Genomic DNA, 22,613 nt, shown 5'->3' on the forward strand with positions numbered 1-22,613 from the left:
GACTACCTAGCTTAATTTATTCTTTCCTTGACAATGACCATGGCTCCAAAAGTAAACACTGACCTGAGTTCTTCCAGCTCTTTGACTATTCCCTGTAGAAACTAGTACTAGTAGTGGGTAGTTATAAAAATGTGATAGTGATAAAAAGGTGACCTAATCAGTCTGACTACAACATGCCTTACTTTCTTTAATAACTATAAATAAGTAGAATTAGGACAAAGAGCAAGTTAAATTGCTAGTTATTAAGACTGAAGCAAATATACCCAACTCACTGAGGAGCTGGCAAAGAACTACAGAAAGTAGTTTATAACAACCACTTAAGATTGCAGCATAGTGTGAATGTGTAAACAGAATAACATCTATTTTCTTTTAGCTCATTGTAACAAAAAACAGATTAGTTTTCCCTTCTTAGGGCATTTTATAGGGGTGACATCAATCTTTCAATTCTATGCCTCAGGAAAAGAGTCACATAAGTTATATTTGCAACTTGATTAAAAACCTCATATCCATTTTCAGTTTGTTTTTCAGATCTCCACTAACCAATTTAGGTGTACACTTTTGAGCACTGCTTAGACAGAATCTTATACTATCAGGGAAAAAAATCAGTATATGGAAATGTTTCTGTGCTTATACAGGATTCTAACAGGCTAAATTAAGTAAAATCAAACTTAAGACTATATTTGCAAACATTTGTTTAAATGACCACAGCTAGTTCTAAAACCAAAATGTGACAACTCTGCATTTAGAGGAGTAAAAAAAAGTACAAATTATAATAAAAGTATTGTACCAGAATGACTAGCCATAGGCTCTGGTTCTGAGCCGACCTGGGAGAAATTATCATCTCTGGCTTCACATGAATCCAGGAAGCACTCGGAGGGGCTGCCTGGGACAGAAAGAGTTTACAAAGCATAGGGCTGACTGATTATTTCATTTACAGTTACATGAAAGATCTGCTTTCCTCTGGCTTTCAGAATAACATTCCCTTTCAAGCAAACTGTAGGTAAAATACTAATTCCCTAAAATTGTACAGTGTTAGAGGGAATCAACCAAAGTAATCAGAAAGGTACCCTTGGTGGGTCTGCATTTAATAAACACTTTCGCCTATTATGAAATATAAGTCAATGTTTGCAGATTTGAAAATCTCTAGGATAAGGTCATTTGTGGTTCAGGCCTATAATTACAGAATGGTATGAATGAAAAGAAGTTAGATCAATTTTCTTCAGGTGCTTTCTGGTTCAATTTTGTAATCTTATCTAATATTATAAAATGACTAGTCTCTTTCTCTAAACTACTTTCCAAAAGTGATACTATTTATACATAAGTTTGACTGACCTTACTTTTTATTTATTTTTTTTCCCAGTTTTTGGCTGGGGCTGGATTTGAACCTGCCACCTCCAGCATATGGGGCCAGCGCCCTATTCCTTTGAGTCACAGGTGCCGCCCTACCTTACTTTTTTTTACCTTTATACTATTTGCAAGTTTATTTTAAAAATAACAAGTGCAAATAAGGGTGGGTTTTATATTTTGTAGAGGTTTTTGGTCCTGTTTTAATGCTCTTTGTATGGCAGTATGTATGTATGGTAGTATGTACGTATAGTATGTTAAGTTTCTTGAGAATCTCTCCTTAAAAACTTTGAAGTTAATACTTTTGTGCAACTGTGTTTTGAATAAAGCCATGACAGTGTTAAAAACAAAAAATGCAGTATTCTTATTTATTCTTTTATTGTTTCTGACTGTTCCCTTGTTTTACTCTGTGTCTGCTGTAACTTAAAGTTTTTGAAACTAAATTGCTTCAAATAAACTGAAGATTTGTAATAAAAAAAATAAAAATAAAAATAACATGTATTTCCCCAAGGACTGTGATCAATAAATATTTAAATGACTATTCTGTGAAAGGAATACAATGATGAACAAAAACGGTCCCTGTCATCATGAAGCATATAATTTTAGAAAATTGTGAAGGGCCTACATTATATTTATAAAGTACAGTCATGGTAATTATTACCTATTACCTTTATAACTATTCATTTAGAGAACTATGCATTTACTTCAAACATGGCACACTATTAATTACTATTAGAGTTCATTTGCATGTTGCTTTCTAAGACTTATAAAAAATCTTTTCCATTTAAGATAATAAAATTCTGGCTCAGTGCCTACAGCACAGTGTTTATGGAGCCAGCCACATACACTAATGCTCGCGGGTTCGAACTCAGCTGGGGCCAGCTAAACAACAATGACAGGTACAACCAAAAAAAAAATGGGGGGGCACCCGGGCGTTGTGGTGGGCGCCTGTAGTCTCAGCTACCTGGGAGGCTGAGTCAGGAGAATTGCTGGAGGCCAGGAGTTTGAGGTTGCTGTGAACTGTGATGCCATGGCACTCTGCCGAGGATGACATAATGAGACTATGTCTCAGGAAAAAAAAAAAAAAAAAGATACTAAAATCCTTAATAAAAGAAGTCATGTATTCTTTTCATTTCAATCTCTCTTAATGGAAATAATCCCAAAATAGGATTAAATGGAACTCAAGACATAAGGATTAAAAGAGTACTTTATGATTTTGACAATTCAATCCAAATTTATAAAGGAAAAAAAAGACATACATTAAGACTTTTTGTGATTAAATAAGAATTCAAAATTTTTTTAGTGGGCTAAAATTATTTAAGATAAAAATGAACTTTTTCATTCATCCAGTCATTCAATTAATGTACCCTGTTTCCCCAAAAAGGGAAACAAGATAAGACGTCCCCTGAAAATAAGACCTAGCGCATCTTTGGGAGCAAAACTTAATATAAGACACTGCCTTATTTTCGGGGAAACAGGGTAAATTGAACACTTACTGTACCCTAAATATGGAGTCCTTTCTCACAGTGAATGTGAAATCTAGCGAATAAAGTCTTGCTTTTACAAAAGCAAAGAACTGAACTACAAGTACATGATCATTAACACTCCTCCCAAACAAGACTCATGATAATTCCATTAATTTAGATAAAATAACGTTGTTAAGGGGATAAAAAAATAAGGCTACTGAGGTTACATTTCTTTAAAAACTCTGTATTTTTATGGTTTATAATTAATAACAGTATTTTTTTCCATCACTTTGGCAGACAACATATCAATACATACAATTTATAAATAATAGATTTATGAAATGATTAAAAATTCTGGAAAATTTTAAAGATGTTAAAAATTAATATTTTAAATTGTACTTTGGCGCTCCAAGCAAAGCACTGTGTATGAAAACTCCTGAAAGAATTTTATAGACTATGGTTACGAAAGAACAAATGAGTGCTATGAAGGTTATGACTTATTACCATTTTTCACAGACATTTGAAATTCTAGGTATGTTTCATTTCATATGTACTTGCTGTAATGATCCATTTTATTCTATATTAAACACTTCAAATATAATATTTTAGTTATTAAAAATTTATTTAGTGATTGCATTAATCATTGACTTACATCTACCAAAGTCTGCTTACCTACGCCACCTAGTGGCATAAGAATTCCATCTGTCACCATGCTAGATTTCACAAAATCATAAAGTTTTTAATGTTAAAGTAGCTATAAAGTATTTCACTTATGTGAGAAAATTGACAGTAAGATAGAGTAAATAATATACGGAGATAAGGCTAAAACCAAGCTTAATTTCTCCATCCCTTCCATTTGTACTAAGCTATACTGAGGACATGTGATACTTCGATGTTAATGATATATTGTACAAAACTGAAAGTCTTTTTCTTACAGACTCATAGGAAACAACACTGATTATGAAAAGCAGGAAGGTAGGGGGTTACTTGAAATCTTACCCAGGCACTTCAAATCCCATAGTTTGCTTCTTTCCAGATACAGTCATCTTAGCAACTTTCGGCACAATTTCAGATTCAGTTCGAGATGACTGCGAACCCACTGATTTTCCTAATTAAAAAGTAAAATATAAAAGGCTAATTAATCAAAGTTGATTTCTAAAAATACATTATACATATAAATTAAAGATTATGATAATTTTGACAAGATTTATGTCTTTAGAAACACATATCTTTTCCCTTAAAAAAATTAGTGAGAAATAAAAATGCTGAAAAAAATTCTTCTATCACTATTCTTCTATTCTGGGAAAACCCCATTGTCAAGAGTCTCCTATGCTTAACCTCTACCAAATTTCTTCCTAATTTTGAACTGACTGTTGAGTTTCATTATTAAGAGGTCACAAGGTGGTTTCTGCACTGAGCCTTGTTCTGACATTATACCTGGACTCTATACTCTCTCTCCTACCACACTCTTTCACAATGCTAAAGTTGTTTGGTCAGTTAGCAGATGGCTCATCTATTTTTAATCCTGTGAGGTTCACAAACTATGATGAGCAAATTGAGAGTCTGCTGAATTGCGCTGGAACACTGAATATACTTGCACACAACACTAGACTGAGTAAGGTATCTGATATCCAAAAAGGATATGGAGAAAGATGTTAATGTAAAAAATAAATAAATAAATAACACGGGGGGGATAAATTTTGAGCTACATTAAAGTAAGGCTTTTTGCATTTGATCCTTATACAGAGGGTGCCAAAAAATGTATACATATTTTAAGAAAGGAAAAAAATCGTAATACTGAAGTCACATTTGACTCCTGCAATTAAAAAGATACGAGATACAAGATAACAAATGTTATCAAATATATTGAATATTACAATTTTAATATAGTTTTTTTCTTAAAATATGTATACATCTTTTGGCAGCCTCTGTATATGTAATTCACTGATTTTTTAAACTATATCTTTAACTTTTCAAAAAGACTACTATCAAAATTGTATCCACATAAAACTATGATAGCTATATGTGCTACACTGGTAAAAATACACACAAACTATTTAAAAAATCAGAAAAGATAAATTAATGTACAAAATTCATTCAAAATATTTGCTATTTACCTACTGCATGCCAGGCACTATGCAAAAAATACAATGGTGGCTCGGTGCCTGTAGCTCAGTGATTATGGCACCGGCCCAGGCCTGCTAAACAATAATGACAACAATAACAAAAAAATAGCCAGGCATTGTGGTGGGCGCCTGTAGTCCCAGCTACTTGGGAGGCTGAGGCAAGAGAATCGCTTAAGCCTGAGAATTTGCGGTTGCTGTGAGCTGTAATACTAAAAAAAAAAAAAAGAAGAAGAAGAAGAAGAAATACAATGGTAAGAGCAAACATCATGTGCTAAAAAAGTCCAGTGGGGAAGACATACTAAATGATCAAAAAGTATAAAATTAAAACTGTTATTACTGTTATACAGAATCTGTGCATGTTCCATAAGCTTTGATGACGGGCACAAGAGCTAGAGAGCTTTCCCAAGAAAATGAGAATTGGAGCTAAGATGCAAAAAAAAAGTAGAACTTAATTAGCACAGGAAGGAAGAGCACACTAGAGAGAGTAGCTTGTATAACAGCCTGTTGTAGAAGTAAGCACTGTTACTTCAGAGGGAGGAAAAGCAGATCGGTGTAAGTGAAGCTGGAGAGGTGGGCAAAGCCAGCCAAGACAGGATTGACCTGCAGGCCATACCAAAGATCCAGGGTTGTTCTACCAGAATGGAAGCCACCAAAAAAGGTAAGCAAGCGAGGGAAGGGGAAAGAGAGAAGAAAGGGTAAGAATAAAGGAACATTTAGGAATGGGGTAATACTGGGACTAGAACACATTTGGAATTTCCAAAAGGAATGTCAATAAGGCAGGTTAACTCAGTGGTCAAACTCCAAGAAGGGCTGTAAGCTGGAGCATGTTATGTGTGATTCATCAGCACACAATTGTAGCTGATGATGTCATAGACGTAAGTGAGATCACCAAGGGAAAGAGTACAGAGTAGGAAGAGAAGTGATACTAGAACAAAGCCTTGAAAGAACTCCAGCATATAATCACAAGATAGAGGACAATTAGCCTGCAAAAAGGTAAAAGACAGCCAGCCTAAGGTGGTGCCAAGGAAGCTGAGGGAATGGAGTGTTTAAAGGAACTGGCAACACTAGTATCTGAGGCCAGTCAACTGAGGTAAGGACTGCAAACATTCACTGCTGACATGATCTTCTTAGATAAAGGTCATTGTAGAGTTGGCGAGAGCCATTTGAAAGAAGCGAGAGAATTAAAAGCCAGAATGGGTTAAAAAATACAAGATAAAAAATAGAACTGTTGGATATTATTGAAGATCCATTTAAGATTTAGGGATGATAAACTTATACTGGAATCAATTTGCCCTTTCTGTGTAACTTTCTCTAGCAATGCTGCCCTTCAGAGAAGGTATTAACTGCTTCATTCAGGTTAAAGTTCTACTCAACAGGCAAACAAGTGCAAGAAGCAAGCAACAAGGTAGGTGAAGACAGTGGCCCCAAAAAGGTAAGTGGGGGTGGGGGCTGCAGGGATTGAGTCAAGAAATCTAAGCTGGGTAAAATAAATAAATAAAAGGACAAAGGAAGAGTATGGATGCGCTAGGAGAAAGTAGAGGGATCTATAGGTAAAGAAAAGAGCATGGTGTAAGAAGCTCAGCCAGAAGTGCTTATGATCAGAATGGGATATGTGAATTAGTGATTTTAAAGAAGAGGAAATTTTAGTGAATTTCTGATGAAACGTGAAGGCCATTGGAAATGAGGGAGCAAGGAACTGAAAGTCCAAAATGGTGGACTTGGTTGTGGTTTTCCATATAGATGCTATAGTAAGCTATGATCATGATAAGCTTAGGGTGGAGAAGAGAATCATTAGGCAGCTGCCAAAATCTTTGATGAATAAGAAAGAATGGCCATAAGGCTATTCTTTCTAGAAGACAGCGGTAAGGACTAACAAAAGGCTGATTCAGGCAAAAGACAAGAACTTGGAAAAGCAGGAAAGAGAAAAAACTGGCTTTCCAGAGCTTGAGGTTTAAGAGGCTATGAATCAAATAATGCAAAGAACAGTAGGAAAAGGCATTGAGAATTATAGAGGGATGGACTTTTCATTAGAAGAATAGTTCCTAGAGTTACAGCAAAGGTGGAGAAGAGGAGTGAGAAGTCAATGGAAGGCGGATACTTACAAGCATGATGATGATCAGGACAATGTGTGTATGTGTGTGGAGGTAGGGAGGAGACACTCTGACTAAAACAAGGAAAAGAGGCATGGAGATTCTGTCCTCTGTCAAAAGAATAGGGGGTAAAGCCATAAAGCATGAAGATGTCTTAATCCAGGCTCCAGGAGACTAACCCCAACTTCTCATTAAAGTTCATTGAATATCTTCCAATCATTTTGCATGTAAAACATTACTTGATCCACTTACATATTTGGTGCACTAAAACACTGCAATTTAGAACTTTCTTAAAGAGCATGTAGGTCATACAATGGCATCCAAGGCCTTTAAACAGAGAGAAAAATTGTGATGTGATCCTGCAGTATATCTGAGGATGTAATAAATATTGTATTGCCTTTCTTTTTGGTGATTTTTATCTATAGGACATCAAGCCCCAGATGCAACACTTCAAAACACTGGTTACTTAAGTGAAAATACAGGAGGAAGGTCAAGTATGGATCTGAAGACCAGTCATTAAATCACTGGCTTTTTTTTTTTTCTGTTCTGTTTTGTTTTTAAAGAGACCAGGTCTCACTCTGTCTCCCAGTTTGGAGTGTGAAATGCAATAGCACAATCATAGCTCCCCACAGCCCAGCCTCAAGCCCCTGTGCTCAAGCAACCCTACCTCAGCCTGCTGAGTAGTTGGGACTGCAGGCAGGTGCCACCATGTCCACTAAAGCAGTGTTGTTTTTTGTGGGGGTTTTTTCTGTTTGTTTGTTTTGTTTTTGAGACAGTCTCACTCTGTTGCCCAGGCTGGAATGCTGTGGTCACAGCAACCTCCGACTCCTGGATTTAAGCCATCCTCCCGCCTCAGCCTCCCAAGTAGCTGGGAGGTGTCCAACACAACGCCCAGCTAATTTTTCTATCTTACTCAGGTTGGTCTCAAACTACTGTGTTCAAGTGATTGTCCTACCTCAGCCTCCTGGAGTGCTAGGATCACAGGCATGAGCCACCGCACCCAGCGTAAGGCAGTGATTCTTAAACCTTTTTTTTTTTCAGTGAGGTACCCCTTTAAAAAGCTAACAAAATCCAAGGAGTATTCTTGACAGAAAAATACACCACACATATAAAATTTTGCATACTATTTCAAAAAGTACAATACATCTAATTATAGAACACTTCCTTTGAAGAGATAACCTTAGCTCAGGCTACTTTGGAAATATACTAATTAATGATATTATCCACGAAGATAAAAATGTATATTCAGTAAATTACCCACTGAGCTGTTGTTAATAGCAACATGATGTGTTTCCATTCACCCTATCACATTATCAAGACCCCCTGATAACCAGCACTATTCTAGAAGATAGGCAAACTCTACTGATAGTCATGAATTAATAACTAAACCAGTCCTGGGTCAATAAGAGATACATATATAAATAACCATATATTTAACTCCACTGTCTCCCAAAACAATGTAAAACGTGTCCATGTTCTCCCATGCTCTGCAGAACAACTGGAAATTCATTTACTGTGTAACAATCCCAAAAAATTGAGCACTAAATCTTCATTAAGTCCCAAAATGTGTCAGCAAGAAATGAGTATTGGATGAAAAGGGGGAGCTTAGATCCCGACCTGTGTCCTGCTGCTAATCAGTTGTTACCTTTCAGCTTAAGCAGTTCATTTAATTTCACTAACTGCAGTTTCCTCTGATATTTTCTGTAAATTTCCACTTCATATGATGAGGTAAATGATTTCTAGCCCTCTGAATGCATGCCTATGACTCCTGAAGTCACTAAGATGTCCTTTAAATCAAGTAGCCCATTATGAGATAAAAGTAAAATGCACCATTCTAAAGTAAGATTACCAATGTCCTCTCCCAAACCAGGCAAAACCCACCCACCAAATCACCATCACTCAAAACATTGTGAAGATTCCTATGTTAGTGATTAGTATTCAGTCTCTAGTGGAACAGAGAAGGACTGACCATCTGTTGGATTTTTTGTTTGAACAGCTACCCAGTTCATCAAATCTACTCTGCTAGTTTAATACACAAACAAAAGATAAGGAAGCAACTTCACCTTAGTGGCAGAGCCTGCACTTAAACCTGACTGCCTCACTGGCCTATCCAGCTGACCTTCTCGTCATCTCTGCAACAAAGCTTAATTAGAAACTGCCTGCTTCTACCTTAGCAGTTACCCTTGATGAGCTGCTTCCGCCAGGGCTCTGCTGTATCTTTTCTGAGGCTAAGATCTAAATAGAAGAGTCAAGGTTTTCTCCTGAACATGAAATGATCTAGGTCTTCTGTCCTGAAGCCTTTTTCAATGTATATTCCTTTGTAAAGGATGCTAGACCTTTCTGGCATCACACAATTGATGCAGACACTTGCTGAACTTAATGAAACCCTCAACTTCCATATCCTTAAAATTACCTTCTTCTGACTCATTCCTTTGGTCGTTAAGCACATCCATTACGAACTAGCTCTTTGAGGGCAGCACTTTAATCACATGCTAGAGCATATGATATACTGTTCTGCCCGTAACAAGCAATCAATAAAAACAGTTTAGTGATTAACCCCTATAGGTTTAGATTTTGAAACCTCAAGATGTCCTCTATTGTCTTTACAATTTGTTTTAGATCTCTTCTTCAGGCAATGACCTCCCCAATTTACTCTTTCCCTACTTCTTGTACTTAATACAAGCTACTTTCTAATGTTGTCATGTGGACTTTAGCAAGTTAACTTGGCACTTGCTATGGGCACTCTATAGTATACTCTTCTGCTGGGTGCTTTGCATGGTCCTCTATCTTCACACAACCGTACAGAATAGGTATGGTTATTCCTATTTTACTGTAGAGAAACTGAGGTTCAGAGAGCTTGATTTGCCAGCGGCCATACAACGTTGGCCTGTGACATAACTAGATTTAAAATATATATCACATGGTGGCTATTTTCAAAAGCTTATACACTATGCTGAGAGACAAGTGATAAGAGTTATGAAGATGAGGTATAGAGATAATAAGCAAGAGAAATTCAAAGTATGTACCTGAGTAATTATGGAAGGCTAAACAAATAAAATGAGAAAAGAGGTAAACATAATAAAAGGTACACTTAGGCGTTAGAGGGGTAAAAATATGAAAAAGACTAGGCACTGACAGATAAGCCTGTATAACTGAAGCTTTGAATGAAAAACCTTTTTTTTTTTTTTAAAAAAAAGATCTTTTGTAGATTTAAGTTCAAGAACCCCTTTTTCTACTTTATCAGCAGAATATAAAACAGAAGTAGTATTAAATATTCTTAGGAACCATAACTGCTGAAATGGGAAAGGCCAAATTAAGAGAAAAACCATATAACTTTATACATGATAATGATTATTTCTCTAATAAGTATGTTGCCATGTCTCATTCGGTAATTCTTGACTTTTTCTAAGTCATTAACGAGCTATTCCCTAAGCTTTGGCACTAGAATTTACATTCTACAGATGCCTTCTGTACCCAGAAACAATCAGTTCTTTCCTTGGAGAAAAGATTTTCCACTTTAGCCTCCCAAGTAGCTGGGACTACAGACACTCACCATCACGCCTAGCTTATTTTTTTTATTATTTTTTGCAGAGACAGTATCTCACCATGTTGTTCAGGCTGCTCTTGAACACCTGACCTCAAGCCATACTCCTGCCTGTGCCTCCCGAAGCACTGAGGTTACAGGCATGAGCCGCCATGCCTAGCCGTGGGCAATCAATTCTAGTTAGTGTAGTATGGCTAGGAATACAAGGCTCTGCCATCAGAAAATTTGTAGAACTTAAGCCTGGACCTAGTATCAAATATTCCAGAGGCTAAGTGCACCCCATCTACAAAATGTACCATCTACCCCACAATGAAGTTATAATTTATATTATATACGTAAAAGCATTTTAAAAATTCTCAGAGAAAACTAAAAAAATCAGACCTTTATTCTATAAAATATCTTAGTATTTCTATAATTAAATATCCTTGGAAGAAAAACTCTTACAAATAATTGTGACAGTTTGTGGTCAGTACATGTTTACTCCAATATTTTCGATTTGATTGGATATTTTTGTGCCCATTGACCTCCTATAGTTTTTAAGTGATTTTAGGTGATTACGGGATCAAGAAGTGTTACAATAAACTGTCCCAAAATAGACAGTAACAGAAGGGACCTTACCTGGCCTTGAACCCACTGTTTTCAAATTAAGTGTCATGCAAATCTGTTTCAAATATACATAATGAAGAATGCTCTGGTAGTACAAATCCAATGGGGCTAACATGGGGGGAAACATGCCAAGTTGATGGTGAAACTTATCTGGAAGAGTAAATGTGAAAGAATGACCAAATTTTTAAATTAAGAATAATGATGGGAGACCTAAACTACCAATATCAAGACCTCCTCCTATAAAGTTGGAATAAATGTAAATGTGGGTAATGTACAGTAGCTCACTCAATTTGAATAGGGCTTCTGCGAATGGGCCAATTAGGAGGAATATATTTATGTGTATGTTTTTTATATAGGAATAGGAATGAGTATATGGAAAAACATATAGAAATACATGCCTTATATATAGTTATGATTAGAAATTCAGTATATGCAGAAGTGGGAAAAGGATGGGTTATTTATACATAGTACTGAGAATGTTGGCAATTCATTTGAGGAAAAGGCTCTATCATGTGTGTATGGTGCATCATATATAAATCCCTTATTGATTAAAGATATGAACATAAAGTAAAAAGGAAAACATAAAAATATATTTATAATCTACAAGAAAGATTGACACATTTGATATAAAAATTTCTCCTGATTAAATATAGCACATGTGAGTATGAAGCATGTGGGGAAATACATGTGAGGGGCTAATGTGCTTGTTTGTTCCTACAAACAAGTTCAAAAAAAAACTTAGAAAATCAAAGCAAGAAATAAACTGACCAGGTCAATAAACACAAATTAAATAGATAAGTAAGAGGATAGGGAATGGGCAGGAGAAGGGGGAGCGGAAAGAGAGGAGAAAAGAGGAAGAGATGGACGGGGGGAGACAGCAGGGGAGAAGGGAGTAGAAGCATTTCTAGTTTTCAATAAGCACCTAGTGTCTCCAAGGGAAAGCGAGAGAAGAGCACTGTCTGACACAATGGCAAGAGCGTCGCTGCTAAAACTCCTGGCAGGGAGAAATGCGATAAAGTCAAAAATCTTACCAAGCGCACTGTACTTCTAAGAATGTGGTTTACAGAAAATAGTAATGCTACTGTGGTGCTCTGGTAATGACAAAGAAAAAAGTTGTCTGTATATCCTAAGGGAATGGTTATGATGCAGACAAGCAAGACAATAGCAGGCTACACATACCAAATCACATGACCTACATGTACAAAAAGATAGTAACACATCAAGAGGAAAAAACAATGCCAATATTGTATAGCAATGATCCTGTATCACTATTGCTATTGGCATTTAAAAATCCATAAAACTCCCTAACAGTGATTACTTCTAGGGAGTGATACTGTTAAAAAGAAGAAGCGATTTTAAAAAGCAAAATTTTTTTTGAGACAGCATCTTGCTCTGTTGACTGATCTAGACTGCAATGGTGTCCTCACAGCTCACTTGCAACCTCAAATTTCTGGGCTTAAGCAATCATCCCGCCTCAGCTTCCCAAAATGCTGACATTACAGGCATGGGCTACCGATGCTTGACCTAAAGAGTAAACTTTCAAAAGTAGAGAATGAAGGAATGGTGCCTCACGCCTGTAATCCTAGTACTGTGGGAGGCCGAGGCGGGTGGATTGCTTGAGCTTAGGAGTTCAAGACCAGCCTGAGCAAGGGCAAGTCTCCATCTCTAAAAATAGCTAGGCATTGTGGCAAGCACCTGTCATCCCAGCTACTTGGGAGGCTAAGGCAAAAGAATCGCTTGAGTCCAAGAGTTTGAGGTTGCTGTGAGCTATGACTCCATAGAACTCTACCCAAGGAGACAAAGTGAAACTCTGTCTCAAAAAAAAAAAAAAAAAAAGTAGTTAATGATATACTGGGAAAGAGAAGAAGTGATTATTCAACTCAAACTTTATACCCTTCTAAGCTATAAATACAATGACTATGTATTACCTTTATAATAAAAATGTTTTTAAGTGAAAAGCATTCATATTAAAACAGACATTTAAAAATGCTAAACACTTGTTGCTCAATTTTCCTCATGTTAATAAGGTAAAACCTTACTTAGAATTAATATGCCCCAACCTAAACTCTTTCCATTACTGATCTTGAAGACAATATATGGAAAATACTCATCGAAAAAGTTCATGTTTTGAAACAAACGTCCAAAGTTCATCCACTAATCATCCAACAACTCTATATTCAGAGTGAGGCAGTAAGGCTGCAAGTGCTAAGAAATGCCTATCTATCTATCTATAGATCTAATTATCTTTGTGCTCCCACCTAATGGGCACAATCCCCATTTAAACTCTGAAGCTCCTTGACAGTAAGGACTGCAACTTTTGCCTTCAGCAACCAAAGAATTTGATATAAACCATTTATACCTGTTCGCTGAATTCTGAATATATGAACAAATAAAATCATTGCCTGATAGCTCCGACAATGTGCTGATAAATTCCTAAGGGAATGAAAGTGAAAACTAAAAGGGAATTGTGACTTCTTTGGACATGTATCCCCTTACTAAACAAGAATTTTATAAAATCTACCATGTCCTCATCAGCTTCTCTAAAGCAGGATTTCTCACCCTTGGCTCTACTGACAATTTAGAAGGGACAATTCTCTGTTGTAGGGAGCTGTCCTCTGTGTTGTGGGATGTTTAGCAGGATCCCCAAAATGTCTCCAGACACAGGCAAATGTCCCTTGCATATGGAGCAAAATTGCCTCTAATTTGAGAACTACTGCCCTTAAGATTTATTAGCAAAAAGAATTAAATGCATACTGCCTACCACCATCCTTCAAATATATACATTATCTTCTAAATCCAGGGGGTCCTCAAACTACGGCCCGCGGGCCACATGCGATGGTGTGATTGTAATTGTTCACATTACATATGTGCAGTGTGCATAGAAATTTGTTCATAGTTGTTTTTTTTTTAAACTATAGTCCGGCCCTCCAACGGTCTGAGGGACAGTGAACTGGCCCCCTGTTTAAAAGTTTGAGGACCCCTGAAACTCATCCTCTTATCCACAAAACCTCTAATTAATATTCTTTTCCTAACCAGTCAAGCTTAAAACTTGAAAGTCGTTTATTCCTGATTGCCTCTTATGCAACCTTTACATACACTTAATACTACTTGTATTAACTTTCTCCTTGTAAACATTCCTAACATTTGTCCTTCCCTTTCCCACCTCCTTGAGCCCTAAGGTCCCCATGGCTGCAGTGTCTGATATGACGTCTCTTTGCTTTCCATCTCTAGCACATCAAAACTCTGTCCACTAGGACTGTCACCATCTCACTCACCTGCTGAAGTGTAATCAGCGTCTTTGTACAGAAAAAAAAAAAAATCTGTACATAGCCCTTTGCAACAAGACTTGAATTACCCTTTAAGACCCATCTTTTTCCTTGATACTCGTATAAGCAACCTGGGATTCTCTGGCACAAACACTTGTTTTCCCGCATGCATGGCTATGGCTCATGCGATTTCCATGTTCCCTACAGATGCCATTTACTTTCATGAAAATTATATCTTATTATATTTTAATTTTATTGCAGAAAGATCTGCAATTAATACAAGGAAATCAAAGCTTCTTGATAACACATGCATGACAGTAGCCATCTTCAGCAATGTAGGATCAAAGACTTGAACTCATTCCACAAAGATTTACAAAAAGCCTATGAGGTAAAGACCACTAAATTGTTTCCCCTGTGTAAACAGCAACAGAATAAAGTACATCTAAGTTTACATGCATCCTTCCCCACTCTCAGAGAACCCCAATACCCATCAACATCAAAAGCCTACAATTCACCCACTTGAAAGTTAGTAAAGTAGGTAAGACGTGAACTCTGCTGCCACATAGCCAGAGTTTGAAGCCATGACTTTCATGAGAATAAACTTCTCTCTGGGCTGGGTTTCCTCCTCTGTAAAATAATTTTATCTACTTAACAAGGATTAGAATTAAATGAGGTACTACCTGTAAAGGGCTTAGAGAAAAGTCTGGCATATATTCAGTACTCAGTGCTTCATGTCACAAACAGAAAGCACACAGTTTGTGGGTCTACTGTTTTACCACAAAATCAACCTCTGTCTCCTTTTCCTCATTTGATACCAGGGAATTTAAAAACTACTCTCTGGCAATCATATATTCATTCATGACAGGAAGGAGAGAAATGCCAACTATGTGACAGTGTGCTACATACTGGGATAAACAGATCCAAAAACAAGACATGACTCCAACCTCAAGAAACTGAGATCTCAACAGAGCTATCACTCAAATATATTATTAAAATATAAACTGCTATAATACAGGCAAAATGAGAGTACACAGTAAGGTACTAACCTCCTCCAAACTGAAGAATAAGGGAAAATGTCCTGCAAAAGACTCCTAATGAATCTTGGAGTAAAAAGTAAGGGAAAAATGGATCAGAGAATATGACACAATGCATACAACTGCCAACAGATCGGCATGGCTGGGACACAAAGTTATAAAAGGGCGAGACATAAAGTTAGAAGAGCAGGTAACTCATTCAGGGCCACGTTCACCATTCAGGGCACTTAACTAATATAAAAAGAGCCACTGAGTGACAGATCATATTGTATTTTTTAAACTTACTCTAACACAGAGAGAATGGAAAATGGACTGTAGAGGCAAGACTGAAAGGAGAGCAGGTAGAAGATTTTTATACAAATACATGGAAGAAATTGTATGGAATGACCTAACATCAGAACAACAGAGATGGAGAAAGGAATATCTAGAACAAGGAATTATTCAGCCATCCACATCTTTGGTTCCACATCTACAGGTGGCTCAACCAACTGTAGATTAAAAATATTAAAAAAAAAAAAAACCCAAAATCCAAATACAACAGTAAAAAATACAAACAAAATAACGATACAGTATTATTGCAGCATTTACAATGTTACCAATATCATAAGTAATCCAGAGAAGATTTAAATATGAGAGGATGCTCATAAGTTGTATGCAAACACTACCCCATCAGGAACTTAGGGTGGGGTATCTTGGAACCATATCCCTACAGATACGGAGAGACAACTGAGCAAGATAAAATCTATAACCCTTAATACCTGAATAATGTAGAGGATGAGAAAAAGCAGTCATCAGATTTTTCTGCCAAGAAAGGGTAGACGGCAGTGAAATGAACGGGAAATACCTTCTAGGGAGCTCAGAGAAGTCTGCCAGGATCTTACTTCTCTTGGATAGTCATTTCACTCAGTGTAAAACTACAGCAGTCCATGGAGAAACTCTACTTCGTCCTCCTAACTAAATGGGAACTGTCACAAGATATTATCTTGGGTCTTTAGAGTTTCTGCAGGTTAAATTATAGCATGTTCTTATCACTGAAGACACAAAGATTTGTAACAGCCTGTTTTTAGGCAGCTCTTGTACTAATGGATGGGATGAACATCAAGATAAACAAAATGGAAAGAAAAAAGAAACAAATTACGAGACTTTTGCAGGGGACCACAGGGACTAAGACTGCAGCTGAACAGGTAGCACAGCACAGTAAACAAAGAAGAGGGGACAAGCATGAAAGAAAACGAGGTGAGGAATTAAATGTTAGAAAACCAGATGCAGTTCATGAATCAGATACACTGGGTCTGAGATTCAAGACAGAGATAGAAATCCATAGAAAAACGGTAGATAACCAGGTTTACAGACAGAAGAAATATGAGTATCGTTAAAACACATAAAAGTAACTAAATACCTGGATAGTTTACAGAAAAGGAAAGGTGAAAAGGTAGCCAGGAAGCAACTTGAATAATGAGGAGGGCACACAAGGTAAGTATCCCCCTTCTTTGAGGAGTACTTAAATAGAATGATTTTTATATCATGCATTTGGAGGCTATATTTTTAAAGGTCATTTGGTCCAGTCCATCATTTTATAGATAAAAATTTCAGTAAATTTCCAAAGATCACATGGCTGACTGATGAAACTTTCGCTCTTGTTTTCTCCAGGCTGCTTCCAAGGCACCCTCCCCTTCCCTGTGTCTTCTGGCTGTACCTCTTTAGGAGTACAGTATTATAAGTCATACTGTTCTGAAGATAGCTAAAACAAGTCACTGTGAAGTTCAATGTGTACAAAAACTGCTAATCAAGTACCTCTAAAAATGTTAAATGTTCCATCCAGATCATGATTTTGTGAGTTTAATGAGGCTAATCATCATTAATCTCTACTCAGATACTTCTGAATAAATGTAAATTCTAAAATCAATATTCTGATAAGGTTTAATGTTTGCATTTCAAAATTTTAAGAATATATATAACTAAAGCCTAGTAGATCATTCTCTCCTTAATAACAGCAAAGTTTCTGTTTAATGCAATTTGAATTTCCCCTGGGAAGGTAGGCAGCTAGGCTAGTCCCCTCTACTACATGGTAATAAACACCTGGACACTGTCTTCTTAACCTTCTGCCCATGCTGACTTTAGGTGGGAAAGGAAGATTTAGGCTCTAAACATCACAGCATAATGCTATCAATTTCAGGTCACACATGACAATCTCATGTTGCTTAAAATTATAGTTCCAAAAATGATATGATTTAAATGTGAGAAGTTTAAGTATCCCAATGTAGCCTATATTGCTTCCTATATGTATTATAAAATATCAATATGTAGTTATGTACCTTACATCTCCAACTAGCTATAAGAGCCAGATTACTTTTTGATATTTTCCCCAATATCCAATTTAGTGCCTGGTACTAGCCAGGCACTCAAATATTTCATAAAATTATGTAATGTTATATATGGAAAAAAAGTTAACATATTCCCTAATCCAATGATCCTCAGCCTGGGATAAGCACATAGATCAAAAGAACAGGGACATCCCTGCCCCCTTCCCCTTTGAAAATCATTGCCACAGAGACACTAATGCTGACATGTTTCCTCTCAGGTATCCTGAGACAAAAAGAAAAAGATTTAGAACTACTTATCTGGTACAAAACTAATTTTAAAATATAAAATGTAAGGCTCATGTAAATTAAATAATTTGTCCACATCAATTAAACATTTTCAATTTATGTATAAACACCTTTAATGTTGATTGGATTCAGGTTCCTAACTAAAAAGATGTTTGCGCCAGGCGTGGTAACTTATACTTCTAATCCTAGAGCTTTGGGAGGCCAAGACAGGAGGACCACTTGAGGCCAAGGGTTCAAGACCAGCCTAAGCAGCAAAGGGAGACCCCATCTCTACAAAATAATAATACAAAAGTTAGCCAGCCATGGTGGCACACCCTTGTAGTCCCAGCTATTTGCGAAGCTGAGGCAGGAGCATCTCTCAAGCTCAGGCGTTTGAGGTTGCACTGAGTTACAATGACACCACTGTACTCTAGCCCAGGTGATAAAGCAAGACCCTATCTCAAAAAATAAAAATAAATAAATAAAAAGATGTTTGATGACCTGCTTCAAGTCAGGAAACTAGTTCAGATGATCTTTTTCTTGTACAGTTCTTGCCCTTACAAACCTATTTTTAAAAAATATCTATTTAGCCTATAAGAATCCCTCCACACACAGAGATCAAATGGATAATTTCAAAAGGTAAACTTGTGACATTAAGTAATTTCAAATCTGAATAGTAATAAAGATGTGAAAACACTAATACAGAACACCAGTTTTTATTTTAAACCTAAAATTCCTTTTATAAGTTTTAATCAAAGTTTTTAAAGTATTCTCTGAATCAAATTAGGATCCAAAAAACATTCCATATTTTAAAATGTGTGCACATGAGTACGTACTGAGAACAAAAAGAAGGAAAATACAGAATAGAAAATTATATATACTACATGACTTTAGTAATATAAAGAATAAAAATGCACAGACAGGGCGGTGCCTGTGGCTCAGAGGAGTAGGGCGCCAGCCCCATATGCTGGAGGTGGTGGTTTCAAACCCAGCCCGGGCCAAAAACTGCAATAAAAAAAAAAAAAAAAAAATACCACACAGACAGAAAAAAGAAAATATGGCAAAACACTAAGACAATTGTTGTTTCAGAGTAAGAAAATCATGAGTGACTCTTTTCCCTTTTCCTATGTTAATAATATATTACTTTGACATTGCAAAGGGTGACTGGAAAAATTTCAAAAGCAGAATTTTTTTACATCTATACAGTTTAAAAACATTCAAAGTAAATTCACGATACTCATTAACATGAGATGAATTTATAATTTAAACTCATTCAGATCAAAACACCTTCAGTTTAAAAAATAGTTTTTTTTTTTTAACTGGGATTTTACACATAAGTACACTTTTTGCCATCGATCATTATTTTTCCGGTATTTCAGTATCTCAGTACATATACATATAAACATTAACACGCAAATTAAAATATTAAATATTTCAAAGAAATTAGTATAAAATCTTTGATGGAAAAACTACTTAAGATATGAAATCATTTTGCTGAATCTGACTAAAGATTTAAATCCTAGTTACTATAGATATACATTCAAAAAGTACATTAACTAGGCTACAGAGAATAAGCCACTTACTCCAACAGTACAGCTGTGCTGACTGATTTATTTGGCATGAATTATGATTTCACTTAAAGCCACCATTATAGCATAATTTGTCTCATCAAATCCATAATACAGCATCCACCTTTTACCACACAGAAGAAAAACAAAAAGAATCACTGGGTACAGGCTCCAATTTTATGTAAATACTGCCTAATCAGAAAGTTTTAAAACTTAAAAAATTTAAATGAACAGATTTCAACCTATATATTAAGTTGGATTATGTACCTTGAGGTAGTATACAGGTATTCATAGCCTAATACATGCAATGAACTTAATTATGATATTATAACATTCTATAAGTAAAAATTCTTATTAATAATTTTCCTTTAAAAAAGAGAATCATTTACATTTTCTTAGTAAATACTGTTGTGACTAAAAATTTTGTTAGACCAGAAATAGGATATCACAAAAACTAAGTATTCTTACTTTTCAGAATGAAACAGTATTTAAATACTTCCAAAAGAAGCACTATACAAATACAGTAGTGTTTTTCAATTCTGCCCTAGGCCGTTTGTTTCTTAGAGAAACAATCTCTGAGAGATCTCATCTAGATTCCCATCCCTGGAATTATCCACCCTTGACTCTCTCCCTAACAAACCATGTTAATCCTCTTTATCTTAAGCTTAGGTATGATATTAGTATGGCAAAGTTAAGAATGTATATTTGAGAAATACTTCCTCAACAATTCAGGACAAAATTTAATGAGCTTCTATTATGTGCCAAGAAATGGCTTAACATATATGAGCTCATTTAACATCATGACTACGCTATAAAACAAGCACACTTACCCTGCCCTTATAAATGAAGAAACTGTGGCACAGTGCTAAGTAACTTGCTAAAGGTCACACATCTAGTTGGTTCACCTGAAATCTAAATCCAAGCAGTCTAACAGAAGAACCTATTTTCTTCTAAATTACTGTAGAAACTGGCAGTGAGAATCAACAACTCCAGTCATAAAATAAAAAAAAAAAAAAGTGAGCATTTGGAGATATGAAAATATCAAAAGAAATAAAAATTTCATAGTATGCATGAGCTGAAAACAAAGAAAAAGGTTTAGAAGTACTTTATTGAAAACTTCAGGGGTTTCAGGCTAGGCATGGTGGCTCACACCTGTAATCTTAGCACTCCAGGAGGCTGAGGCAGGAGGAACAATGAACTCAGGAGTTTGAGGTTGCTGTGAGCTAGAAAGAAACCACAGTACTCTAGCCTGAGCAACAGAATTAGACTCGGCCTCAAAAAGAAACAAACAAAAAATAGTTCCAAATAGAAAGAAATGATAATTAATAAAAATTAATTAAACTGTATTAGCCAAATTTAAAATTAACAAAAGTTATTATTATTCTATTCAGGGTCATTTACAATGTTTGCAGTGACAATAAAATACACATACCTAGGCCTTAATTGATTCAACCCAATCCTATTTCAACCTAGTCTTTAACTTCTCTCCCAAATTTTACCACTGGGATTTTCAGGAACATGACATATTTGAATAATCTTAAACAAATTTAAATTTTAAAAAGAGAAAAAAACAAAATATTATATATCTGCAGATACAATAAATTACTGTCAAACACCATCTTGAATTCAGCTTAAGTCTCAGTAATAATATCCAGAAATAACTCCATACTAACAGATGTAATGTATTTTAAAGCAATTAGTAAAATGAAAAGGAAACTAACGTTGCTTTAAGGAACTATAATATACATGTAGTAGATGTTGGGTTAAAAGATAAATCATAATACTTTGAAGATATGAAATGCATATGCAATGCATAATTAAATTTTGAATTAAAAATGCATACAAAAATTCAGAAAATTTAGGCTATGTATAAGCTTGAAGTTGAAGTTTGTTGTTTCTTTAATTCAAGACTGGAAAGTAGTAAATTATAAAAAATAAGACTGAAATTAAGATTTTTAATTTTCCTACAGAAAAAAAGATCATAAAATAAGGAAAACAAAAAGACTGGAAAAGGGCCAGGCACGGTAGCTCACCCCTGTAATCCTAGCACTCTGGGAGGCTAAGGCAGGTGGACTGCTTGAGCTCATGAGTTCGAGACCAGCCTGAGCAAAAGCAAGAGCCTGTCTCTAAAAAATGCCAAGTATTGTGACAGGCACCTGTAGTCCCAGCTACTCAGAAAGCTGAGGCAAGTGAATGACTTGAGCCCAGGAGTTTGAGGTTGCTGTGAACTATGATGCCATAGCACTCTACTGAGGGTGACAAAGTAAGGCTGTCTCAAAAAAAAAAAAAAAAAATAGATTGCAAAAAAATGTTTTTAAGAAAAAGACAACAAAATAAAAAATAGGCAATGGATACAAATAGCAACTCACAGAAAAAAAATCAAGTGATGAATATATGAAAAAACACTCAACTTCACTAAAGTAAATATGAGACATTAACTTCTTACCTGTCAGTCCAAAATCAAGAAAAGTAATGAAACTTACTACTGGAGTAGAAACAAACCATAGTACTTTTCATAAAGCAATGGCTTCATCTACCGAAAGTAAACAATACTTTTTTTTTTCTTTTTTTGAGACAGAATCTCATTACGTCACCCTCAGTAGAGTACCATTGGGTAATCTCTTGGGCTTAAGCAATTCTCTTGCCTCAGCCTCCCACGTAGCTGGGACTTCAGGTGCCTGCCACAACACCCGGCTATTCTTTGTTGCAATTGTCATTGTTGTTTAGCTGGCGTGGGCTGGATTCAAACCCACCAGCCTTGGTGTATGTGGCTGGCGCCGTAAGCACTGTGCTACGGGCACCTAGCCCAGTACACCTTTTGATTCAGCAGTTCCACTACAGAAGATCCATCTCATAAAAACTCTGCTTTATAAAGACATGTACAAAGATAGTCTATGAATAGCACTATTCAAAGAAGCAGAAATTGGAAATAAAATGAGTAAGTTTCAAGATAGGAAATTTTGAATAAACTATAGTACAGC

At 35.9% G+C, this 22,613-nt stretch overlaps 1 protein-coding gene across 3 annotated transcripts in view; it reads right to left on the reverse strand.

The window, feature by feature from the left end:
* The window catches only part of HBS1L (HBS1 like translational GTPase), a 98,892-nt gene that overhangs the window by 37,289 nt on the left and 38,990 nt on the right, over nucleotides 1-22,613 (reverse strand). For 2 of the 3 annotated variants that reach the window (XM_053592754.1, XM_053592755.1), the window contains 2 exons: nucleotides 11,189-11,326; nucleotides 3,810-3,918 (listed from right to left, as the gene is read on the reverse strand). In XM_053592754.1, the coding sequence (XP_053448729.1) occupies nucleotides 3,810-3,918; nucleotides 11,189-11,326 (247 nt within the window). The remainder of the gene's footprint in view (nucleotides 1-3,809; nucleotides 3,919-11,188; nucleotides 11,327-22,613) is intronic. The other variant, XM_053592756.1, reaches the window with a different exon arrangement.

Source organism: Nycticebus coucang, chromosome 5 (assembly GCF_027406575.1).
Source record: "Nycticebus coucang isolate mNycCou1 chromosome 5, mNycCou1.pri, whole genome shotgun sequence".
Classification (NCBI taxonomy): domain Eukaryota; kingdom Metazoa; phylum Chordata; class Mammalia; order Primates; family Lorisidae; genus Nycticebus; species Nycticebus coucang.